Consider the following 21,427-nt stretch of genomic DNA (forward strand, 5'->3'; position numbering starts at 1 on the left):
GTATTATCTGGATGGAAAGAATGAATTCAGTCTCTGTATGTGTTCCCTCCAGTCAGATCCAGTAAGAGAACAGCACCAGAGAGATGTCCCCGTCCTCTTCTTCCACAGGATCAGGTAGATGGAGATGTTCCCTATGATCTGTACATCCCACCTGACTTCTACTGTCTTTTTACAATATTTCTTTCACATCTTATGAATCAGGGGGAAGATGGGATCAATATTAATGCTCCAGAGACAGTTGTGAGCGGTGATGGGCAGTATAAGGAGGAAATTACTATAGGGGAGGATCTGAACCATAAAATTGCTATGGACAAAGTAGTAAAAGAAGAAGAAGAAGAGGAGACAGATCACAGCAGTGGTGAGCAGTATAAGGGAGACATTCCTATGGGGAAACATCTGAACTCTAGGAATGCCACAGACATATGGGTAAAAGAAGAAGAAGAAGAGACATATGACAGCAGTGATGAGCAGTATAAGGAGGACATCACTACAGGTAACCGCCCAGGTGAGTAGTGACCACTAAATGCAGAGAACAGTCACACCTTCTCCTCAGTCTTCGGCTGTAACTATTCTGTGTGGAATATTATAAGCTCTGTGTCCTGTCAGTTTTCCAGCTATGTTTTCCAGTTTTTCAGACTAAATTTTAATATACATCACAGTCCCGCCGGTACCTGTTGCGAAAACGTTTTTTAAAAATCGACAGGGGTTGTGATCACTAGCATCTATGTAAAGAATGCAGCAACAGACAGCACTACAAATCAAAGGAGTGTTTTATTTTCAGCAGAGTGCGACGTTTCGGCTCAACAATAGCAGCCTTGAGAAAGGCTGCTATTGTTGAGCCGAAACGTCGCACTCTGCTGAAAATAAAACACTCCTTTGATTTGAAGTGCTGTCTGTTGCTGCATTCTCTGGATTGATACAAACCTGGGTCCGGTTTGGTGAGGCGAGCACTGCATCAATTTCTTTTTCATTTTCCTGTGCTGCTGTTGCTGCTATATTTAGCAGCTATGTAATATACTCACTTTATTTAAAAAAAAAAATTCTATCTTTAAATCAGCGTTATACATTCGGCAGAGCTGTGCGCCTTTTTCCCTTTGTGACGATATTTGGTCTTTTCTCTGTTAAAAAAAAAAAAGAGACCAAACACAGAAAGTCCCAGCGCTCACAGACATGGCTCGGTAATGACTGACAGTATTGTTCAGCGAGAACTATAATGCTGGAGTGCTTGTTACTAGAGTTCAAGAATTTATAAGTGATCAAATTCACGACCCTTCATGACCTTTCACCATTATACTTCGTGTAGATGCAGGAAAGGCCTCCGACAAGACCTCATGGCCCTTTATTCCCACCACTATTCAGCGTAGATATAGATCATCATAGGAGAGTGGTCTCTGAAGAACGCCATTTTTAATCAGGCCACCTCTCACTGGGGAGTATAGACCCGTTCACTACCTGGAACAACCGGAAAGTGCAAATTTTTTTTTCACTAAATCCGAAAGATGGACCGTTAGCAGTAGATGCTCTAGACCAACCTTGGTCCTTTCACCAAGCCAAAGGTCCTACAGTAGATCCTAACAGAAAGGACCACTGTAATACTAATTGCCCCTTATTGGCCCAAGAGGAGTTGGTTTGGTCTTCTTCATAAGTTAGCGATAGACCATCCGCTACATCTCCCTCTTCTACAGGACCTTTTACATCTGGATCCGGTATATCATCCAAACCCAGCTCATCTTCACCTTTTTGTCTGGGTCCTCAAAAGTCCATCCTTAAGAATAGCGGACTTTCAGATGCAGTGATTTCCTCGCTCATGAAAAACAGGAAAGCAGTCACAGCAAAGATATATTTGAAAGTGTGGAAATTTTTTTGTACCTGGTGTGACTCTCCACCTCAGATGCCATCACCACTCAACATACCTCAAATTCTGGACTTCTTGCAGGTAGGTTTGGTTAAAGGGCTTAAACATGCAATCCTTGAAGTTCGAGTTTCTGCTTTATCCGCTATGCATGATACCAACCTAGCCGACCATCGTTGGATCAAGAGATTTATAAAAGCGGCATCAAGAATTCGTCCTACCCTATAAAATATTCATCCGCCGTGGCATTTAAATGTAGTCTTTGAATGTCTTTCTAGATCTCCTTTGAGACTACGCTCCTTTAAGACTGCTTTCTTAGTTGCCATCTCCTCAGTAAGGTGGATATGTGAGCTCCAGGATGTAACCATAGCCTATTCTTACTGTGTTATCCAATTTGATAGGATAATCCTGAATACAGATCGTAACTTCCTACCTAAGGTGGTTTCAGATTACCACTGATCACAAGACATCGTTCTTCCATTTTTTTTGTGAAAATTTAAAAAAATTATCTGGAAAAGAAGTTCCATATCCTGGATGTCCAAATATCTGTCCTGCAATATTTAGACGTCTGTCAACCTGTCAAAATTTGTTTATTCGATTCCAGGGATGTAATTAAGGCAAATAGTGTGTCCTGGTAAGATGGATTAGAGGAGCCATCATTGAGGCCTATAATTTACCATCTCCCTTATTGATTAGACCTCACGCTTCTACATCCTGGGCTGAAAGAGCTTCATCTTCCCTAGAACCAATAAGTAAAATATGGACATCACAACATACATTCGCCATTACAGACTTCAGCTTCAGTGCAGTAAAGACCTATAATATATCAATAAGTGTGGTATGTAACACTAAGTATCGTATGATGCCAATTATCCTAGCACTACTTGATACAACTCATAAAGATAGGATATGCTTTAAATAAGGAGTATTTATTGTGGTAACACCTTCACCAATATTTACAAATATTTACAAATTAGCTTATAACAGTTTATGCACATAATCGTGCCAATATATCACAGTTCATATACACAGTTGTGCTGTTCTTTCCCTGTGTCGCTGTAGTATAGTACAGTCCGAAACCTATGTCGGTCTATTGGCTGTATTCCAAGGTAACAAATAGTACCAATCAAAACAGATCTACACCGTGATGGTTACAACAAACAAACTACTTCGTCTCTGTTCAGGTTATACGTATAGTAGTCAGTCAGACAAATCACGTTTTGTGTAGCATAACGCCTCGCCCAACGCGTTTCAGTCACTGGTAGTCGTGACCTCATCAGGGGCGCTGAGGCTAATTGCGGAATGTGACAGTATGTATACAGTTAGATACAATACATGGTACACATGATATAAGAGGACTGTGCGATATATTTAGTATATTTGCAAGGCACAGCAATGTCGCTACTCACTATACCGATGTCAGGAGCTAATAAGAGGGATGGTCCTAGGTAGCAGTGGCTACAGTCGACCCTGTAATAAATAAATATGTGGATATCAATACCGATCTATCGATACCCCCCAAGGATGAGAATAAGTAAATGTACTCACAAAGTCCCCTCTTGTATACGTTTTGTGTGAGTGCACAATGTTCCTGGGTATATCTGCTCAATAAAAAAAATATATAGCAGTGAGAATATTTGTAATGTAGGTCTGAGATGGGCTCTACATTCATAGTGGAACTTACATTGCTGTCCTATGCGTATGGAGTAGTCCTCCCGCGGTCCTGCAGTGGCAGACAGACGGGAGCGCTCGCGGCCGTATATTCCAATTATAGGCCGCGTGGTCACGGCGCGTCTGACGTCATCGGGCCGTTGGGAGCGCGCCAAGCATCTGACACTCCCCCGTGCACGCCACCCGGGGAGTGGTCACTCTCCGTATGTCAACAGAGTAGTGCTGTGCCTGGCTGTCAGCGCTCACATGTGTCCGAGACCATAGCCAGTAACAGGAATAATGGTATCCCGTACTGCTTAAAAATCGGCTTATTGGAGAATAATACTGGTAGAATTGGGCAAAAAATTGTGCGTATGACCATTATCAGGTATGGTCATGAGACTATCTGTAGTGATGCAAGGAAGAAAATTCTGCGTGTGATACTGTCCCCTCCACGAGTGAGATATAGATGTGCTTGGGTGATGATGATTCTATATGATCGTGGTAATGGGGGGGGGGGAGGGGTAAGGAGGGAAAGGGGCACGTAGAGATGGTAATCTATAAAGCCCTATTATCCCCTATCATGTAGTCCCTATACCTAGGTGGGGTGGCCGCCCTAAAAAGGGCGGTCCCACACAGGAGCCTAACCTGGTGAACCCTAGAAATCCCTAATGTTCTGATTGGGACCAGTTCTACTAACTGTGTAGGGTCCACTAGGCCCTGCCCTAGCTACCTACGTTCAACTGGTGGTTAAAGGGGAGGGGTAGAGCGGGGACATGGGGTAGGGGGCATAGGGGATTGGTAAAAGTGGTCGGTGACGGGGAGTCGGGGGATTAGATAAAACAAGAGAAGTTCAGTAATTCATTTAACCCGTTAGGTGCTACCGACTGAAGTGTATATGTCCATCTTGTTTCCCGTTGTAGTAGGGATCTATCCAAATCACCTCCTCTCGGGGATGGTTTGAGGCTGTCTATTGCTATAAATCTAATGCATGTGGGGTCCCCCCCGTGGCATTCGGCTACATGTCTAGCTATTGGAGTGTCTCTTCTGTTTCTAATGTCACCGATATGTTCCAATATCCTTCTACGCCATGGTCGTATTGTTTTCCCCACATATTGCATAGAGCAAGTGCAGATAGCCAAGTAGATAACCATCGTAGTGCCACAAGTAATAAAACACTTGATTTGATATGTCTCCCCAGTAACTGAGCTCGAAAAATTCCCTGTTTTCCAGACAAAGGGACAAGCCTTGCAATGCCCACATTTAAAACAGCCCAAGGGTAATGGTTTGGTATCCAGCCATGTGTTGGGTGTAGTGGTGGGTGCAAGGTGGCTCGTAGTGACCGTGTCCCCTATGCTCCGTCCTTTACGGTATGTGATTTGGGGGTAGTCACCTATGACCTCCCTAATATCCGGGTCTAGGGTGAGTACCCCCCAGTGTTTCTGTATAATCTCCCTCACTGATTTGGCTTCACCATCAAAAGTACCTATAATACGGATAGGTTCCCGTCTATCTGATTTCTGCTTGGGAACAAGGAGTTCCCCTCTCTCTCTACTTTTGGCTGTCTGAAAAGCTGATCTAAGTGTATAATCTGGGTAGCCTCTTGCTCTAAATCTCTGTCTTAGGTCTCTGGCCTGAGTCAAGAAGTCTGATTCATCAGAGCAATTTCTCCTCAGGCGGAGATATTGACCCTTGGGTATTCCCCGTTTCAATGGGGTCGGGTGGCAGCTCTCCCATCTTAGGAGACTATTGGTAGCCGTGTCCTTCCTAAAAATGGTTGTGTCAAGGTAGCCCCGTTGTGTTTTGGAGATCCTGACATCTAAGAATGTGATAGAATCATCCCTAGTCTCATATGTGAAAGCTAGGCCAATGTGATTCCTGTTTAGGGAAATCATGAAGTTGTCAAAGTCCGTTTTGGAGCCTGACCACAAAATAAAAATGTCGTCTATAAATCTAGCCCAAGTAAGAACCCAAATACCAAAGTGTTCCCGTTCATCACTAAGGGCGATGGTTGCCTCCCACCAGCCCAGGAGCAGGTTTGCGTAAGTGGGGGCACAAGGGCTCCCCATCGCGGTGCCCCTGAGCTGGTGGTAGTACCTGCCATCAAAAAGGAAGAAGTTTCTAGTTAGAATGAATTTAAGCAGGTCAAGGACAAAGAGGTTGTGTGCCCGGCAATGTATGCCCCTTGTCGAGAGATAGTACTCCACAGCTTTTAGTCCCCATACATGAGGAATAGAGGAGTACAATGACTCCACATCGATGCTGGCCAATGTAACCTCTGGTTCGATGATTAGATGCTCCAGGTTCTGTAAGAGATCCATGGTATCCCTCGTATAGGATGGTAACGTCATCACAAAATTCCTTAGCACCTTGTCCACGTAGATGCCCAAGTTGTGTGAGATACTCCTATCCCTGACACTATAGGTCTACCTTTCAGGGGGGAAGTGCCTTTATGGACCTTTGGGAGCGAGTAAAAGGTAGGTGTGGTTGGTGTCCTGGGATATAGGAATCCAAATTCCTTCTCATCTATGAGGTTACTGTCTTTTGCTGTGGTAAGTAACTGCTTTAGTTCTCTCCTGTAGTTCTCCGTAGGGTTGGATGATAATATCTCATAGGTTGCTCTGTCATCCAGGAGTCTTCGGCACATCTGTATGTACTTACTTCTATCCATGATGACTATGTTGCCCCCCTTGTCTGCAGCTTTTATTATGAGTTGGGGGTGTTTCTGTAAATCCCTCAAGGCTAGTTTTTCTTCTCTGGTCAAGTTCTGATATTGAGGGCTAGGAGTAAGCTGTCTTATATCCCTGGTTACCAGGTCAAGGAAAACCTCAATGCAGGAGATATCCCCCACGGGTGGGAATTTGGTACTTTTTAATTTGCAATCAGTGAATGGGCCAATGCCCCTGTCCGTGGTGTTGCTGTCCAAGAGTGCTGTCAGATCTCTCACTCCTGGTAGATCCTCAATGTTGATTCCTAGTTCCTGGCAATCCCTTTTGTCCTTAGTCCTGAAAATTTTATGCCATTTCAGCTTCCTTGTGAATAAGTGGAGATCCTTGGTCTAGATAAATGGGTCAAAGCGTGTGGTCGGTACAAATGATAATCCCCTTGATAGAACTTGTTTCTGTTGTTCTGATATTGAGATACCCGAGAGGTTGATTACCTGAAGTGTACTTTGTTCTAGCGTCTTTGTTGTTTTTTCTCCCGAAAAGGTTGCTGACGTGAGGGGGGGCCATATCTTCCCCTCCCTCGTCCTCTGACAAAAAAAGAAGGGGGTTGTGTAGAGGAAGGTGCATAGGAGGAATTGTCCCCACATGGGTCAATGTTGGACTGTCCAGTCGTTTGTGATCTGTTGTGACCTGTACGTGAAGTACTCCTTCCCTTTCTGTTCTTATTTGCTCCCTCCTTCCTGCTGGTCTCTGTCTCAGATAAGTCCGTGTCTGATGAGGAGATTTCAGTGTCTTGATCCCGTGTTTTCCGGTTTCTTTCCAGGACAGTATACACCTTGTTGTCGCGGAAGTCCTGCAAATCCCTAGCAAATTGTGCGTGCTTCCTCTCTTTGAGATGATATTGGAAGCGCTCTATTGAGGATTTTAGTTGAGCCTCCTTGGTGGCAAATTGGGGGTCTGTAGTGAATTTGAGAGTGACTTCTTTTTGTTCTTTTAGCCTTTTGGTTGTTATCTCCAAAATGGTCCTTTCCTCTTCTAATAATATTTCAAGGTTTCTAAGGCCACTACCAGTCGCCTCTGTTTCCCACTTTTTTAGAACTGTAAGGGAGCGTAGTCTAGGGGCTGGTAGTATCGGGTTCCTCAGACCTCTAGGCACAATCTTATGCTTAATATAATTTTCAAAGGACTGTACCTCCCACCAAGAGGTGATGTATTGTTTATGGCAGTGGGTCAATTCTTTGAAAGCGATTCTGAGTGAGGGGGTGTATATGTTTTGTCAGAGAAAACTTCCTTTGCTTCAGATAGCCAACTGTCCGCTTCTATAACATCTGCCACAAAACCAGCCATGCCGAGAATGAAATCATCAATAATATATCAATAAGTGTGGTATGTAACACTAAGTATCGTATGATGCCAATTATCCTAGCACTACTTGATACAACTCAACCGTGGGGGATATCTCCTGCATTGAGGTTTTCCTTGACCTGGTAACCAGGGATATAAGACAGCTTACTCCTAGCCCCCAATATCAGAACTTGACCAGAGAAGAAAAACTAGCCTTGAGGGATTTACAGAAACACCCCCAACTCATAATAAAAGCTGCAGACAAGGGGGGCAACAGTCATCATGGATAGAAGTAAGTACATACAGATGTGCCGAAGACTCCTGGATGACAGAGCAACCTATGAGATATTATCATCCAACCCTACGGAGAACTACAGGAGAGAACTAAAGCAGTTACTTACCACAGCAAAAGACAGTAACCTCATAGATGAGAAGGAATTTGGATTCCTATATCCCAGGACACCAACCACACCTACCTTTTACGCGCTCCCAAAGGTCCATAAAGGCACTTCCCCCCCTGAAAGGTAGACCTATAGTGTCAGGGATAGGGAGTATCTCACACAACTTGGGCATCTACGTGGACAAGGTGCTAAGGAATTTTGTGATGACGTTACCATCCTATACGAGGGATACCATGGATCTCTTACAGAACCTGGAGCATCTAATCATCGAACCAGAGGTTACATTGGCCAGCATCGATGTGGAGTCATTGTACTCCTCTATTCCTCATGTATGGGGACTAAAAGCTGTGGAGTACTATCTCTCGACAAGGGGCATACATTGCCGGGCACACAACCTCTTTGTCCTTGACCTGCTTAAATTCATTCTAACTAGAAACTTCTTCCTTTTTGATGGCAGGTACTACCACCAGCTCAGGGGCACCGCGATGGGGAGCCCTTGTGCCCCCACTTACGCAAACCTGCTCCTGGGCTGGTGGGAGGCAACCATCGCCCTTAGTGATGAACGGGAACACTTTGGTATTTGGGTTCTTACTTGGGCTAGATTTATAGACGACATTTTTATTTTGTGGTCAGGCTCCAAAACTGACTTTGACAACTTCATGATTTCCCTAAACAGGAATCACATTGGCCTAGCTTTCACATATGAGACTAGGGATGATTCTATCACATTCTTAGATGTCAGGATCTCCAAAACACAACGGGGCTACCTTGACACAACCATTTTTAGGAAGGACACGGCTACCAATAGTCTCCTAAGATGGGAGAGCTGCCACCCGACCCCATTGAAACGGGGAATACCCAAGGGTCAATATCTCCGCCTGAGGAGAAATTGCTCTGATGAATCAGACTTCTTGACTCAGGCCAGAGACCTAAGACAGAGATTTAGAGCAAGAGGCTACCCAGATTATACACTTAGATCAGCTTTTCAGACAGCCAAAAGTAGAGAGAGAGGGGAACTCCTTGTTCCCAAGCAGAAATCAGATAGACGGGAACCTATCCGTATTATAGGTACTTTTGATGGTGAAGCCAAATCAGTGAGGGAGATTATACAGAAACACTGGGGGGTACTCACCCTAGACCCGGATATTAGGGAGGTCATAGGTGACTACCCCCAAATCACATACCGTAAAGGACGGAGCATAGGGGACACGGTCACTACGAGCCACCTTGCACCCACCACTACACCCAACACATGGCTGGATACCAAACCATTACCCTTGGGCTGTTTTAAATGTGAGCATTGCAAGGCTTGTCCCTTTGTCTGGAAAACAGGGAATTTTTCGAGCTCAGTTACTGGGGAGACATATCAAATCAAGTGTTTTATTACTTGTGGCACTACGATGGTTATCTACTTGGCTATCTGCACTTGCTCTATGCAATATGTGGGGAAAACAATACGACCATGGCGTAGAAGGATATTGGAACATATCGGTGACATTAGAAACAGAAGAGACACTCCAATAGCTAGACATGTAGCCGAATGCCACGGGGGGGACCCCACATGCATTAGATTTATAGCAATAGACAGCCTCAAACCATCCCCGAGAGGAGGTGATTTGGATAGATCCCTACTACAACGGGAAACAAGATGGACATATACACTTCAGTCGGTAGCACCTAACGGGTTAAATGAATTACTGAACTTCTCTTGTTTTATCTAATCCCCCGACTCCCCGTCACCGACCACTTTTACCAATCCCCTATGCCCCCTACCCCATGTCCCCGCTCTACCCCTCCCCTTTAACCACCAGTTGAACGTAGGTAGCTAGGGCAGGGCCTAGTGGACCCTACACAGTTAGTAGAACTGGTCCCAATCAGAACATTAGGGATTTCTAGGGTTCACCAGGTTAGGCTCCTGTGTGGGACCGCCCTTTTTAGGGAGGCCACCCCACCTAGGTATAGGGACTACATGATAGGGGATAATAGGGCTTTATAGATTACCATCTCTACGTGCCCCTTTCCCTCCTTACCCCTCCCCCCCCATTACCACGATCATATAGAATCATCATCACCCAAGCACATCTATATCTCACTCGTGGAGGGGACAGTATCACACGCAGAATTTTCTTCCTTGCATCACTACAGATAGTCTCATGACCATACCTGATAATGGCCATACGCACTATTTTTTGCCCAATTCTACCAGTATTATTCTCCAATAAACCGATTTTTAAGCAGTATGGGATACCATTATTCCTGTTACTGGCTATGGTCTCGGACACATGTGAGCGCTGACAGCCAGGCACAGCACTACTCTGTTGACATACGGAGAGTGACCACTCCCCGGGGGGCGTGCACGGGGGAGTGTCAGATGCTTGGCGCGCTCCCAACGGCCCGATGACGTCAGACGCGCCGTGACCGCGCGGCCTATAATTGGAATATACGGCCGCGAGCGCTCCCGTCTGTCTGCCACTGCAGGACCGCGGGAGGACTACTCCATACGCATAGGACAGCAATGTAAGTTCCACTATGAATGTAGAGCCCATCTCAGACCTACATTACAAATATTCTCACTGCTATATATTTTTTTTATTGAGCAGATATACCCAGGAACATTGTGCACTCACACAAAACGTATACAAGAGGGGACTTTGTGAGTACATTTACTTATTCTCATCCTTGGGGGGTATTGTCAGGATGGTATCTCTGCAGAGCATTATGCGTCCCTCTGCTCGTGCTGTTCGGCCGAGAAGGCACTGATTTTCTTGTATCCTGTTTCTGTGTTTTGGTTCTGCTGTGACTGACAGGTCTTCCTGCCAGTGGATCTGTTTTGTTCTCAGGTGTCTGTGCTTGGAGATCAGGGGGATGGTCCAATTATGTTCTGGATCAGAGCCCTGACCTCCTATATAACTACCTCAGTCTTGGATATCATTGCTGGTTATTGACTTGTCTCTGCCTGCTTGAGTGTTCTGTTTTCTGGTTTCTCCTGACTCCTGCTTAGTATTTTTGACCTCCCTTGTTTGCCGCCTGCCCCTGACCTCATTGCCTGTTTTCTGACTACGCTTTTGGATCCGATTTTGTACTTTTGCTGCCAGACTGTTGTGACCCGGATTGCTGACTATTCTTTATTGTGTTTTGTCTGTCTGTCTTGTCTTTGTGTCCCACCTAGCCAGTGCAGGGACTGCCGCCCAGTTGCTCGCCGCCATCTTAGGGCGGATTGTGGCAAGTAGGTAGAGGACAGTGGGCGGGGCTGAGCTTAGGGCTCACTGTCTTGTCTTGTCCTGCTGTCCGGTTCCTAACAGGTATCGATAGATCGGTATTGATATCCACATATTTATTTATTACAGGGTCGACTGTAGCCACTGCTACCTAGGACCATCCCTCTTATTAGCTCCTGACATCGGTATAGTGAGTAGCGACATTGCTGTGCCTTGCAAATATACTAAATATATCGCACAGTCCTCTTATATCATGTGTACCATGTATTGTATCTAACTGTATACATACTGTCACATTCCGCAATTAGCCTCAGCGCCCCTGATGAGGTCACGACTACCAGTGACTGAAACGCGTTGGGCGAGGCGTTATGCTACACAAAACGTGATTTGTCTGACTGACTACTATACGTATAACCTGAACAGAGACAAAGTAGTTTGTTTGTTGTAACCATCACGGTGTAGATCTGTTTTGATTGGTACTATTTGTTACCTTGGAATACAGCCAATAGACCGACATAGGTTTCGGACTGTACTATACTACAGCGACACAGGGAAAGAACAGCACAACTGTGTATATGAACTGTGATATATTGGCACAGTAAAGACCTAGCCTTCAGGAGGAAGGTTCTATAAGCTGTGGTCCCTCCCTAAGGTAGATGTTGGCATTGTTCTATGGTGGCGTGGTGGAGCTCATCACAGCAAGCTGACATTTACAGAGAAGACGATGAACATCAAAGAGAAAATATAGGAAAGCCTCAGTTTTCATATTTACAATGTGAAAAATGTTTTACTCACAAAAAATATCTTATAGGGGAGAGGGCATTTTTATGTTCAGACTGTGGAAGAAGGTTTACTCGAAAATCATCTGTTCGTCATCAGAAAATTTACACAGGGGAGAAGCCATTTTCATGTTCTGAATGTGGGAAATGTTTTACTGTAAAATCAAATATTCTTCACCATCAAATATTTCACACAGTGGAGAAGCCTTTTTTCATGTTCAGAATGTAGAAAATGTTTTACTGTTAAATCAAATCTTGTTGAGCATCAAAGAACTCACACAGGGGAGCAGCCATGCGAATATTCGTAATTGCGTTTGTATCTATATACTGTGAGCGACAAGCGTCTATAGTGCAAGACTAGAGAACGATTTGCAATGATTTTGTGGTCGGCCCAAAAGATACGATCGGTGACATACAAGTGAATATTCGCTGGTAGTTTGATCGTTGCTGCATTTACACCAGAAGATTGATTAAATTTCATGATTTTTTTTTCACGATAATCAGGCCGTGTATAAGGCCTTTTAGATAAGCTACCTATTAGGTACCAGGGGGTGCGGCTGCGGCTTATATAATGTAAGTGCTTGCACCAGTAGGTTGCTGTTGCATGTTCTGTATTTTAAGTTATTGATACGTAGGGGGTCAATAGTCCTATTTTTTATTTGAGAAGAGTTTCCGTTACTTTTACTACTAAGGACGTTATCTCACCGGCCTACAACTTCTAGATTCTTCTCCCTGACACTTCCTGTGGATGGGAACAGATCTGATCATTCTTATTATGTTACATAAAAAAGATTAACTTTCTATGTCTGCAATATTTTTAAAGGGGTATTCCCCCCAAGAGCTAAAAAAAATGAAGTGCCTCCAAACCTAGCTGATCTTACTCACCACGTCCCCCTGAGTATTTTGAGCAGTCTCCCATCTTTCTAGCTGCTTCTGTTCCTGAGTTACAAGTTTTTCTAAAAGATGGTCTATATCCAAGATAGGAAACTACATTTCCCATCATGCAATGCTTATGCCTGATCATGGTAATTATGATGATTTAGCAGAGCTGAGATGTGATGGGGATGTAGCAGAGCTGAGATGTGATGGGGATGTAGCAGAGCTGAGATGTGATGGGGATGTAGCAGAGCTGAGATGTGATTTGGATGTAGCAGAGCTGAGATGTGATGGGGATGTAGCAGAGCTGAGATGTGATGGGGATGTAGCAGAGCGGAGATGTGATGGAGATGTAGCAGAGCTGAGATGTGATGGGGATGTAGCAGAGCTGAGATGTGATGGAGATGTAGCAGAGCTGAGATGTGATGGGGATGTAGCAGAGCTGAGATGTGATGGGGATGTAGCAGAGCTGAGATGTGATGGGGATGTAGCAGAGCTGAGATGTGATGGGGATGTAGCAGAGCTGAGATGTGATGGGGATGTAGCAGAGCTGAGATGTGATGGGGATGTAGCAGAGCTGAGATGTGATGGGGATGTAGCAGAGCTGAGATGTGATGGAGATGTAGCAGAGCTGAGATGTGATGGGGATGTAGCAGAGCTGAGATGTGATGGGGATGTAACAGAGCTGAGATGTGATGGGGATGTAGCAGAGCTGAGATGTGATGGGGATGTAGCAGAGCTGAGATGTGATGGGGATGTAGCAGAGCTGAGATGTGATGGGGATGTAGCAGAGCTGAGATGTGATGGGGATGTAGCAGAGCTGAGATGTGATTGGGATGTAGCAGAGCTGAGATAGGGAAAACGATGTAGCTGAGATAGGGAAAACGTAGCAGAGCTGAGATGGGGATGTAGCAGAGCTGAGATAGGGAAAACGATGTAGCAGAGCTGAGATGTCCAGGGGTGAGGGGGGCTGCGGGCAGCCACCGGGTGAGCTTGGGGGGAGATACATGGTGCAGGTGAGCTTACTTTGGGGGGCGTCACACAGTTGGCTGCAGGCACAGGAGCGCTGCGGGCGGCCATCGGATGAGCGGGGGGTAATCGCACAGCCTGATGGAGATGCACAGTGCGGGTGAGCTCGGCGGTGGGTGGTGCAGAGTTTGCATCCACAGGAGCGCCGGGCGGCCATCAGGTGAGCTGGATGGGGTAGGAGTGAAGGGGTCGTGCACACAGTTTGCGGGGAGATGCATGATACGGGTGATCTCTGTGGGTGGTGCCGTTACACAGTCGTGGCTGCACTCATCGGAGGCTGCGGGCGGCCACCGGGAGACGTGTGGGGGGGGGGGGCTGCACTCACAAATGCAGCCAACAGATGAGGGGGGCACAGACTCAAACAGCGCTGCGGGTGTGAAGGGAGGCACAGACTGTGGGTACGCTCCGGGTGGGGAGGTTACATAGAGCTGGTGAGTGCTTACCCCACCCATTGAAGAGATAAGAGGACACGTGATGCCGTCTTGGAGGGTGCGGGCCAGGAGCAGGGAGCGTGTTGGGTTGGACTGAGAGCTGATGATTCTATGCAAACAGTGGGGGTGAGTGCATCTAGATAACAGCAAAACTGTGCAGAATCCATAATAACTTTATATTGGAAAGATGGAAAGCTACGGGTGGGCAACGTATTAATGCAAAATAATTTTTCGGGGAATACCCCTTTAAGGTTTTATTGATGGGAAATAAGAGAAATGGTGTTTTCTCCTTTGCAGATTATTCTACCAGGAGCTCAGGGGGACATCAGATCTCCTCAGAGGATCATATCACACAAGATACATATGAGGAGCCGTCCACTTTTCCAGATACACCCTCAGCCCCTCACAGCAAAGATCTCGCATCTCATCCTGTTATACAAGTCCCATCTTTTTTATGTTCAGAATGTGGGAAATGCTTTACTTACAAATCAATGCTTGTTAACCATCAAAGAATTCACACAGGGGAGCAGCCATTTTCATGTTCAGAATGTGGGAAATGTTTTAAGCAGAAATCAAATCTTCTTCGCCATCAAAGAATTCACACAGGGGAGAAGCCATTTTCATGTTTAGAATGTGGAAAATGTTTTAACTGTAAATCAAATCTTGTTAACCATGAAAGAATTCACACAGGGGACACGCCATTTTCATGTTCAGAATGTGGGAAATGTTATAAGCATAAATCAAATCTTCTTAGCCATAGGAGAACTCACAAAGAAGAGAACACATTTTCATGCTCAGAATGTGGAAAATGTTTTAACTCCAAATCAAATCTTGTTGACCATAAAAGAATTCACACAGGGGTGAAGCCATTTTTATGTTTAGAATGTGCAAAATGTTTTACTTTTAAATCAAATCTTGTTAAACATCAAAGAATTCACACAGACAAGAAGGCATTTTCATGTTCAGAATGTGGGAAATGTTTTACTTATAAATCAAATCTTGTTAAACATCAAAGAATTCACACAGATGATAAGGCATTTTCATGTTCAGAATGTGGGAAATGTTTTATTCAGAAATCAAGTCTTGTTGACCATCAAAGAACTCACACAGGGGAGAAGCCCTTTTCATGTTCGGAATGTGGGAAATGTTTTAAGCAGAAATCAGTTCTTGTTATCCATCAAAGAATTCACACAGGGGAGAAGCCATTTTCATGTTCAGAATGTGGAAAATGTTTTAAGCAAAATTCAGTTCTTGTTTACCATCAAAGAACTCACACGGGGGACACGCCATTTTCATGTTCAGAATGTGGAAAATGTTTTAAGCAGAAATCAGTTCTTGTTTACCATCAAAGAACTCACACAGGGGAGAAGCCATTTTCATGTTCAGAATGTGGAAAATGTTTTACTATGAAATCAAATCTTGTGAGCCATAGGAAAACTCACAAAGGAGAGAAGGCATTTTCATGTTCAGAATGTGGGAAATGTTTTATTCATAAATCAAATCTTGTTAAACATCAAATAATTCACACAGACAAGAAGCCATTTTCATGTTTAGATTGTGGAAAATGTTTTAATGTAAAATCAAATCTTGTTAACCATAGGAGAACTCACACAGGGGAGAAGCCATTTTCATGTTCAGAATGTGGGAAATGTTTTACTCAGAAATCAAGGCTTGTTTCGCATCAAAAAATTCACTAACAGAAGGCATTTTCCTGTTCAGTATGTGGGAAATGTTTTACTCAAATAAAATCTTGTGAAACATCAAAGAATTCACATAGAGGATAAGCCATTTTCCCGTTTAGATTGTAGGAAATGCTTTACTCTGAAATCAAATCTTGTTAAATATCAAATAATTCACACAGAAGAGAAGCCATTTTCATGTTCAGAATGTGGGAAGTGTTTTACTTGTAAACAAACTTTGTAAACATTAAAGAACTTACATAAGAAAGTTGTCAGTTCCATATTCAGAATGTGGGGGCTGTTTTTCTCAGAAATGATGTACAGTGGTTCCTTGGTTTAAGAGTAACTTGGTTTAAGAGCGTTTTGGCTTAAGAGCTCACAGTTTTTCAAAATTATGACTTTGTTTAAGAGCATTGCTTTGGTTTAAGAGCTCCCTGTACTGGGTGGGAGCGCGAGTGGAGGAGGGACATGGTCTGCATAGCGTGGTCTACATCCCTGTACTCTGACCCAGAAAGACTCCCTTACCTTCCAGATCATAGCAGATCCACTTCAGGCTAGGGCTTACATCAGGGGACAGGACTGTGGAGGTTATCTCCATAGCTGTAACTCCTCTCTCCCCAGACAGAGAGTGCTGCATGTATGTGCCCACATCTGCCCTGCTCATTCCTTCATGCTCCCTGCAGTCTCTGTCAGCCCTTGTGTTTCCCATCCTCTCCATTACTGTACAGTAACTTATAATATCACATATTCTGATGTTTCTGAATGTTTTTTTATCTATTTTACATGTTATTCAGAATAATAAATCATTATTTTTGGGGTGTGCAACCAGTTGTTTGAGTATCAATGATTTCTTATGGGAAAATTTGCTTTGGTTTAAGAGTGGATTTGGATTACAAGCATGGTCCCGGAACGAATTATGCTCGTAATCCAAGGCACCACTGTATTTAAAAAAAACAATCTAAGAACTCACACAGGAGAGAAGTAATTTTAATGGTGCGTTCACACCTACAGGATCTGCAGCTGATTTTCTGCAGCAGATTTCATTTAAATAACTGAACACAGCATCAAATCTGCAGATCCTGTAGGTGTGAACGCACCCTAAGGCTGGGTTCACACTATGTATATTTGAGGCTGTATTTGTGAGGCTGTATAGCAACCAAAACCAGGAGTGGATTGAAAACACAGAAAGGATCTGTTCACATAATGTTGTAATTGAGTGGATGGCCATCATTTAATGGCAAATATTTGCTGTTATTTTAAAACAACGGCTGTGGTATTGAAATAATGGCCGTTATTTACTGTTATATGGCGGCCATCCACTCAATTTCAACATTGTGTGAACAGAGCCTTTCTGTGTTTTCAATCCACTCCTGGTTTTGGTTGCTATGAGGACCTGACATGAGGACCAAATACAGCCTCAAATATACATAGTGTGAACCCAGCCTAAAGTAGTAAATGCTGTCAAAGGAAATCCGAACTTGTTAACCCCTTAACGACATCGGTTGTAAATTTACGCCCCCGCGCCCTGGTACTTAGCGCAAATGGACGTAAATTTACGCCCGATGTTTCCCCGATCGCTGTGTGCACACACAGCGATCGGGGAAGATGGCCTGCTATAATGTATAGCAGGCCATCTCTGCTCGTCCAGCCCCCTCCCCGTGCCGACGATCGCTGCTATATGCTGATCAATACAGATCAGCCGATAGCAGCTGAATACAGCTTTCCGGGTCATCGGTGACCCGGAAACCAATGGCTATTGGTGCTGTCCTAGACAGCACCAATCGCCATAAGTGTCCCCATGAAAGATGGAGCCGGTGCCACCCCCACGATCGCAGTGATGGGACGGCCAGTACCGGCCTGCCCATCACGGCGATCAAAATGTTAAAAACCAGTGTCCCCGGGTTCTGCACCCCTAAGCTAGGTAGCTGAGAGGTGCAGAACAGGTGTGTATAGTGTAGTGCACAATACTCACCTGATCTGGGCGTCCGGAGCGACAATTGGGTCCCCTGCGTCCTCTTCGGCTCACTTCCGGGTTCGGTCGGCAATTTCCGGCTCTTCGGGCTTTTCTGTGGCCCCTATCTTTGCCAGTCTTCGTAAGCTACTGCCCCCTAGCAGGCTGATCAGTGAATATCATTCACTGATTTGTTGCTTTAGGTTAAAAAAAAAAAGGAGTGTTTTTTTTTCAATTTTTTTTTTTTCCTTTTTATGCGCCCTAACGCCGCTGAGTGCTGATCAGCATTGCACGTATGTGTGCCGCTAATCAGCAACTCCTCCTTTTTGGTGTAAGGGCATTTTTCCCCCTATAACCTACCGCCACTGTCTGCTGATAAGTACCGCACATAAGTGCAGCATTTATCAGCAGCTCCTTTCTTGGCGTAGGGATATTTTTTCTTACTGTCAAAAAAAACGTAAAAAAACACTACATTACACCACACTACATAAAATAAAGTTTTACACTACACATTTACATACCCCATATACTAGTCCCCGTATAAAGATGGCCGCATACGCTATTATTGCCTCCGACACTGAAACAGCCAGTGAGGATGAATGGGGGGATCCTTTTTCCTCCATTCATCCTCATCGTACGCTGCCCCCCAGACACGTCTTTTCCGCCAGTACCGTCCCAATAAGAGATGACAGTATGGCGTGAAATTCTACAAACTCTGTGAGAGTACCTCAGGGTACACTTACAGATTTAGGGTACGTGCACACTGCGGAATGGCGAAGGATAACCCTTTGTGCATTCCGCAGCTGGCACCCACCGGCGGACTGATGCAGGCGTGTGTCTCCACCCATGTCATAGACTCCATGTTATGCATGGGTGGATTCCATCGTCCGTCCAAAGAATGAACACATTGGACGGAGAGCGGAATCCGCTTGTGCATAGAATGGAGTCTATGACACGGACGGAGACGCGCGCCCGCATCAGTCCGCCGGCGGGTGCCAGCTGTGGAATACACAAAGGGTTATCCTTCTCCATTCCGCAGTGTGCACGTACCCTTAGAGTGTATGAAGTAAGGGACACCCAAATCCAGCCCCCAGATGCCCCCCCATCCTCGGAGTTAGTGGAAAGATTGTTTGGGAACTGATCTTCCCACTGCTGGATAAAGGTCACCACCACCTGTACGGGGATAACTTTTATACCAGCACCCCCTCTTCCGGTCCCTCGCTGCCCGAGCTACTGTAGCTTGCCGCACAATCCGAAAATATCAGAAGCAGTAATAAAGCCCTAATATTTAGCAGCCATGGAGCGGACCCAGCGCTTCTGGATATGAAGGACCCCGTATTGCACCAGGACAACATTTTCCAGGTGACGTCCCCCACACTGGAAAACAGGAGACCCCAGAAGAAGTGCAGAGTGTGGCGTAACAGGGGAATCAGGAAGGACGCCATTTTCCAGTGTGACGCCTGTCCTGATCACCCCGGCCTCTGCATACTGGATCGTTTCAAGGCGCACCACACGTCATTGGGGTTCTACATTATCTAAATTCTGTCCCTTATTCCTATTTCAGGGGTCACGTTGGTCCAGGGATTATTCTGATCGCCATTATGGAGTCGGGAAGGAATTTTTCCCCTGTGATGAGGCTACTGTCGTCTGCCTCACGAGGGTTTTTTGCCTTCCTCTGGATCAACACAGGTTGAATTTGATGGACACCTGTCATTTTCAACCTTATAAACTAATAATTGGCCTAATACCCCCAAATAAATTAGAATTGTCCCTTTTCCCCAGCTAAATACTGTAGGTATGGCGCCATTCCCATTAGAGCAGGCATGTCCAAACTTTTTTCGAAGAGTGCCAAATTTGATGAAGTGAACATGTGCGAGGGCCGACCATTCTACATGCTATATGCTTTATAACACAGGCAGATAATAGCAAGCTGTGAAATAGTCGCACATCAGATAATGGAATTATAGCAGAGTGAAAGGCAGTCAGGGGTTAATGAAGGGTATGACAGCTTGCTACCACAGATTCCTATATGCTCCCTTTATGTATGGTGAGTGTATAGCCCTGCTTTTCCTTGCCTACAGTAGCCAACTCCTCTTCAGAGACTACCACTACCTATGTATGGCTGCAGAACATTTTTTTTTCGAGGACCCTGCTGGTCTAACCCTTCTGGAAGAGTAGGGTGGCGTTGGAACTTTTAGTATATATTATTTATATAAGTTATATATAACTAAGCTGAGGTCATCAGCCTCCTTGACCTCTGAGGAGTTGTAAGAATCTCCAGCCCTAGAACTCACAACGTGCGAGATCTCCAGCTGGCCGGATCACCGTCAGTACTCAGTACTGAAATCTCGGAAAGCCGAAATCTCGCGATGTCCGAGATGTCAGTACTCAGTACTCTAGCGCACAAAAAAGGAAAGCCGAAATCTCGGACATCGCAAGATTTCGGCTTTCTTTTTCCGTGCACTAGAGTGGCGTGGCGACGAGAGCGGCAGCGGCAAAGCCTCAAGGTATCTGCTGCTGCTGGATACCTGGGGGGCCGTAAAAGTTCGGAACGCGGGCCGCAAATGGCCCGCGGGCCGGACTTTGGACATGCCTGCATTAGAGGATGCCATGATGCAATTACAAAGCCTCTGTGCGGCCAGAACAGTAGAAACCCCCCACAAGTGACCCCATTCTGGAAACTACACCCCATAAGGAATCTAACAAGGGGGGCAGCGAGGATATGGCCCCCTGGTGACGGCCACATTTGTGCCGTGTAATTGAAAAAAATTGTATTTTTTATTTTCACAGCACATGTTCTACATATATGCCCCAAGAAAAAAAGACTGAAGAAATTGGACTGCACCTCATAAATAATGTAAATTGATAGAAATTTTATTATACATAAATGCCGGGAACAAACAAAAATCATAAAAACAATTAAAAAATACCACCAAACCACCAGCCCCAATACGGCCAGGTGGTACCTAGACCACTGAAAAATATATTTAGATGATGGCCATACTCTTCATCAAGGAATGAATAAATAAATAAATGAATATATAGATAAATATATAAATAAATATGTGAATAAATAACTGTATTGAAACAAATGAATATATAGAATAACCAGACGCGGTAATATCTCGAATCCCCTGTGCTAAAGCTCACTGAATCACAAAAATAAGTACATCATGACAATGCAAGTAATCAGAAAGTGCAAGTGCAAACAAAGTGCAAAGAAGAGGGGGTAAGTGCAATACAACCACTTATGGCCATCTCTCAGTGGGTAGGAGAGAACATCCCACGCGTTCCGTCACATGGACTTCCTCAGGGATGAATGCTATTGTCCCCAATGCTACTATATATAGGCAGTATTATAAATCAATACATAGTAAACAGGTGTATGGCTTAAACAGTACTCACAGACATGTGTGGAGGACGCAGATCGGCGGACCCTGCATGGACCCGGCGCCATCTTGTTCCGGTCACGTGATGAATCACATGACATAAAAAAAAAAAAAAAATTTTAATATAAATAAAAATAAAAATATTTTTCAGTGGTCTAGGTA

The 21,427-nt window shown here is 44.7% G+C and overlaps 3 protein-coding genes across 4 annotated transcripts in view; 2 read left to right on the forward strand and 1 right to left on the reverse strand.

The window, feature by feature from the left end:
* Nucleotides 1–21,427, reverse strand: part of LOC138786591 (oocyte zinc finger protein XlCOF7.1-like) — a 496,490-nt gene that overhangs the window by 301,483 nt on the left and 173,580 nt on the right. The window lies entirely within an intron of this gene.
* Nucleotides 1–21,427, forward strand: part of LOC138786766 (gastrula zinc finger protein XlCGF26.1-like) — a 223,792-nt gene that overhangs the window by 58,036 nt on the left and 144,329 nt on the right. The gene's annotated exons all lie outside the window — the stretch shown is intronic.
* On the forward strand, nt 56–16,734 carry LOC138786749 (oocyte zinc finger protein XlCOF6-like). The gene is made up of 3 exons (XM_069963771.1): nt 56–114; nt 202–505; nt 14,544–16,734. The coding sequence occupies exons 2-3, from the start codon at nt 307–309 to the stop codon at nt 15,941–15,943; spliced, it is 1,599 nt and encodes a 532-aa protein (XP_069819872.1). The 5' UTR covers nt 56–114; nt 202–306; the 3' UTR covers nt 15,944–16,734.

Source organism: Dendropsophus ebraccatus, chromosome 3, assembly GCF_027789765.1.
Source record: "Dendropsophus ebraccatus isolate aDenEbr1 chromosome 3, aDenEbr1.pat, whole genome shotgun sequence".
Lineage (NCBI taxonomy): Eukaryota > Metazoa > Chordata > Amphibia > Anura > Hylidae > Dendropsophus > Dendropsophus ebraccatus.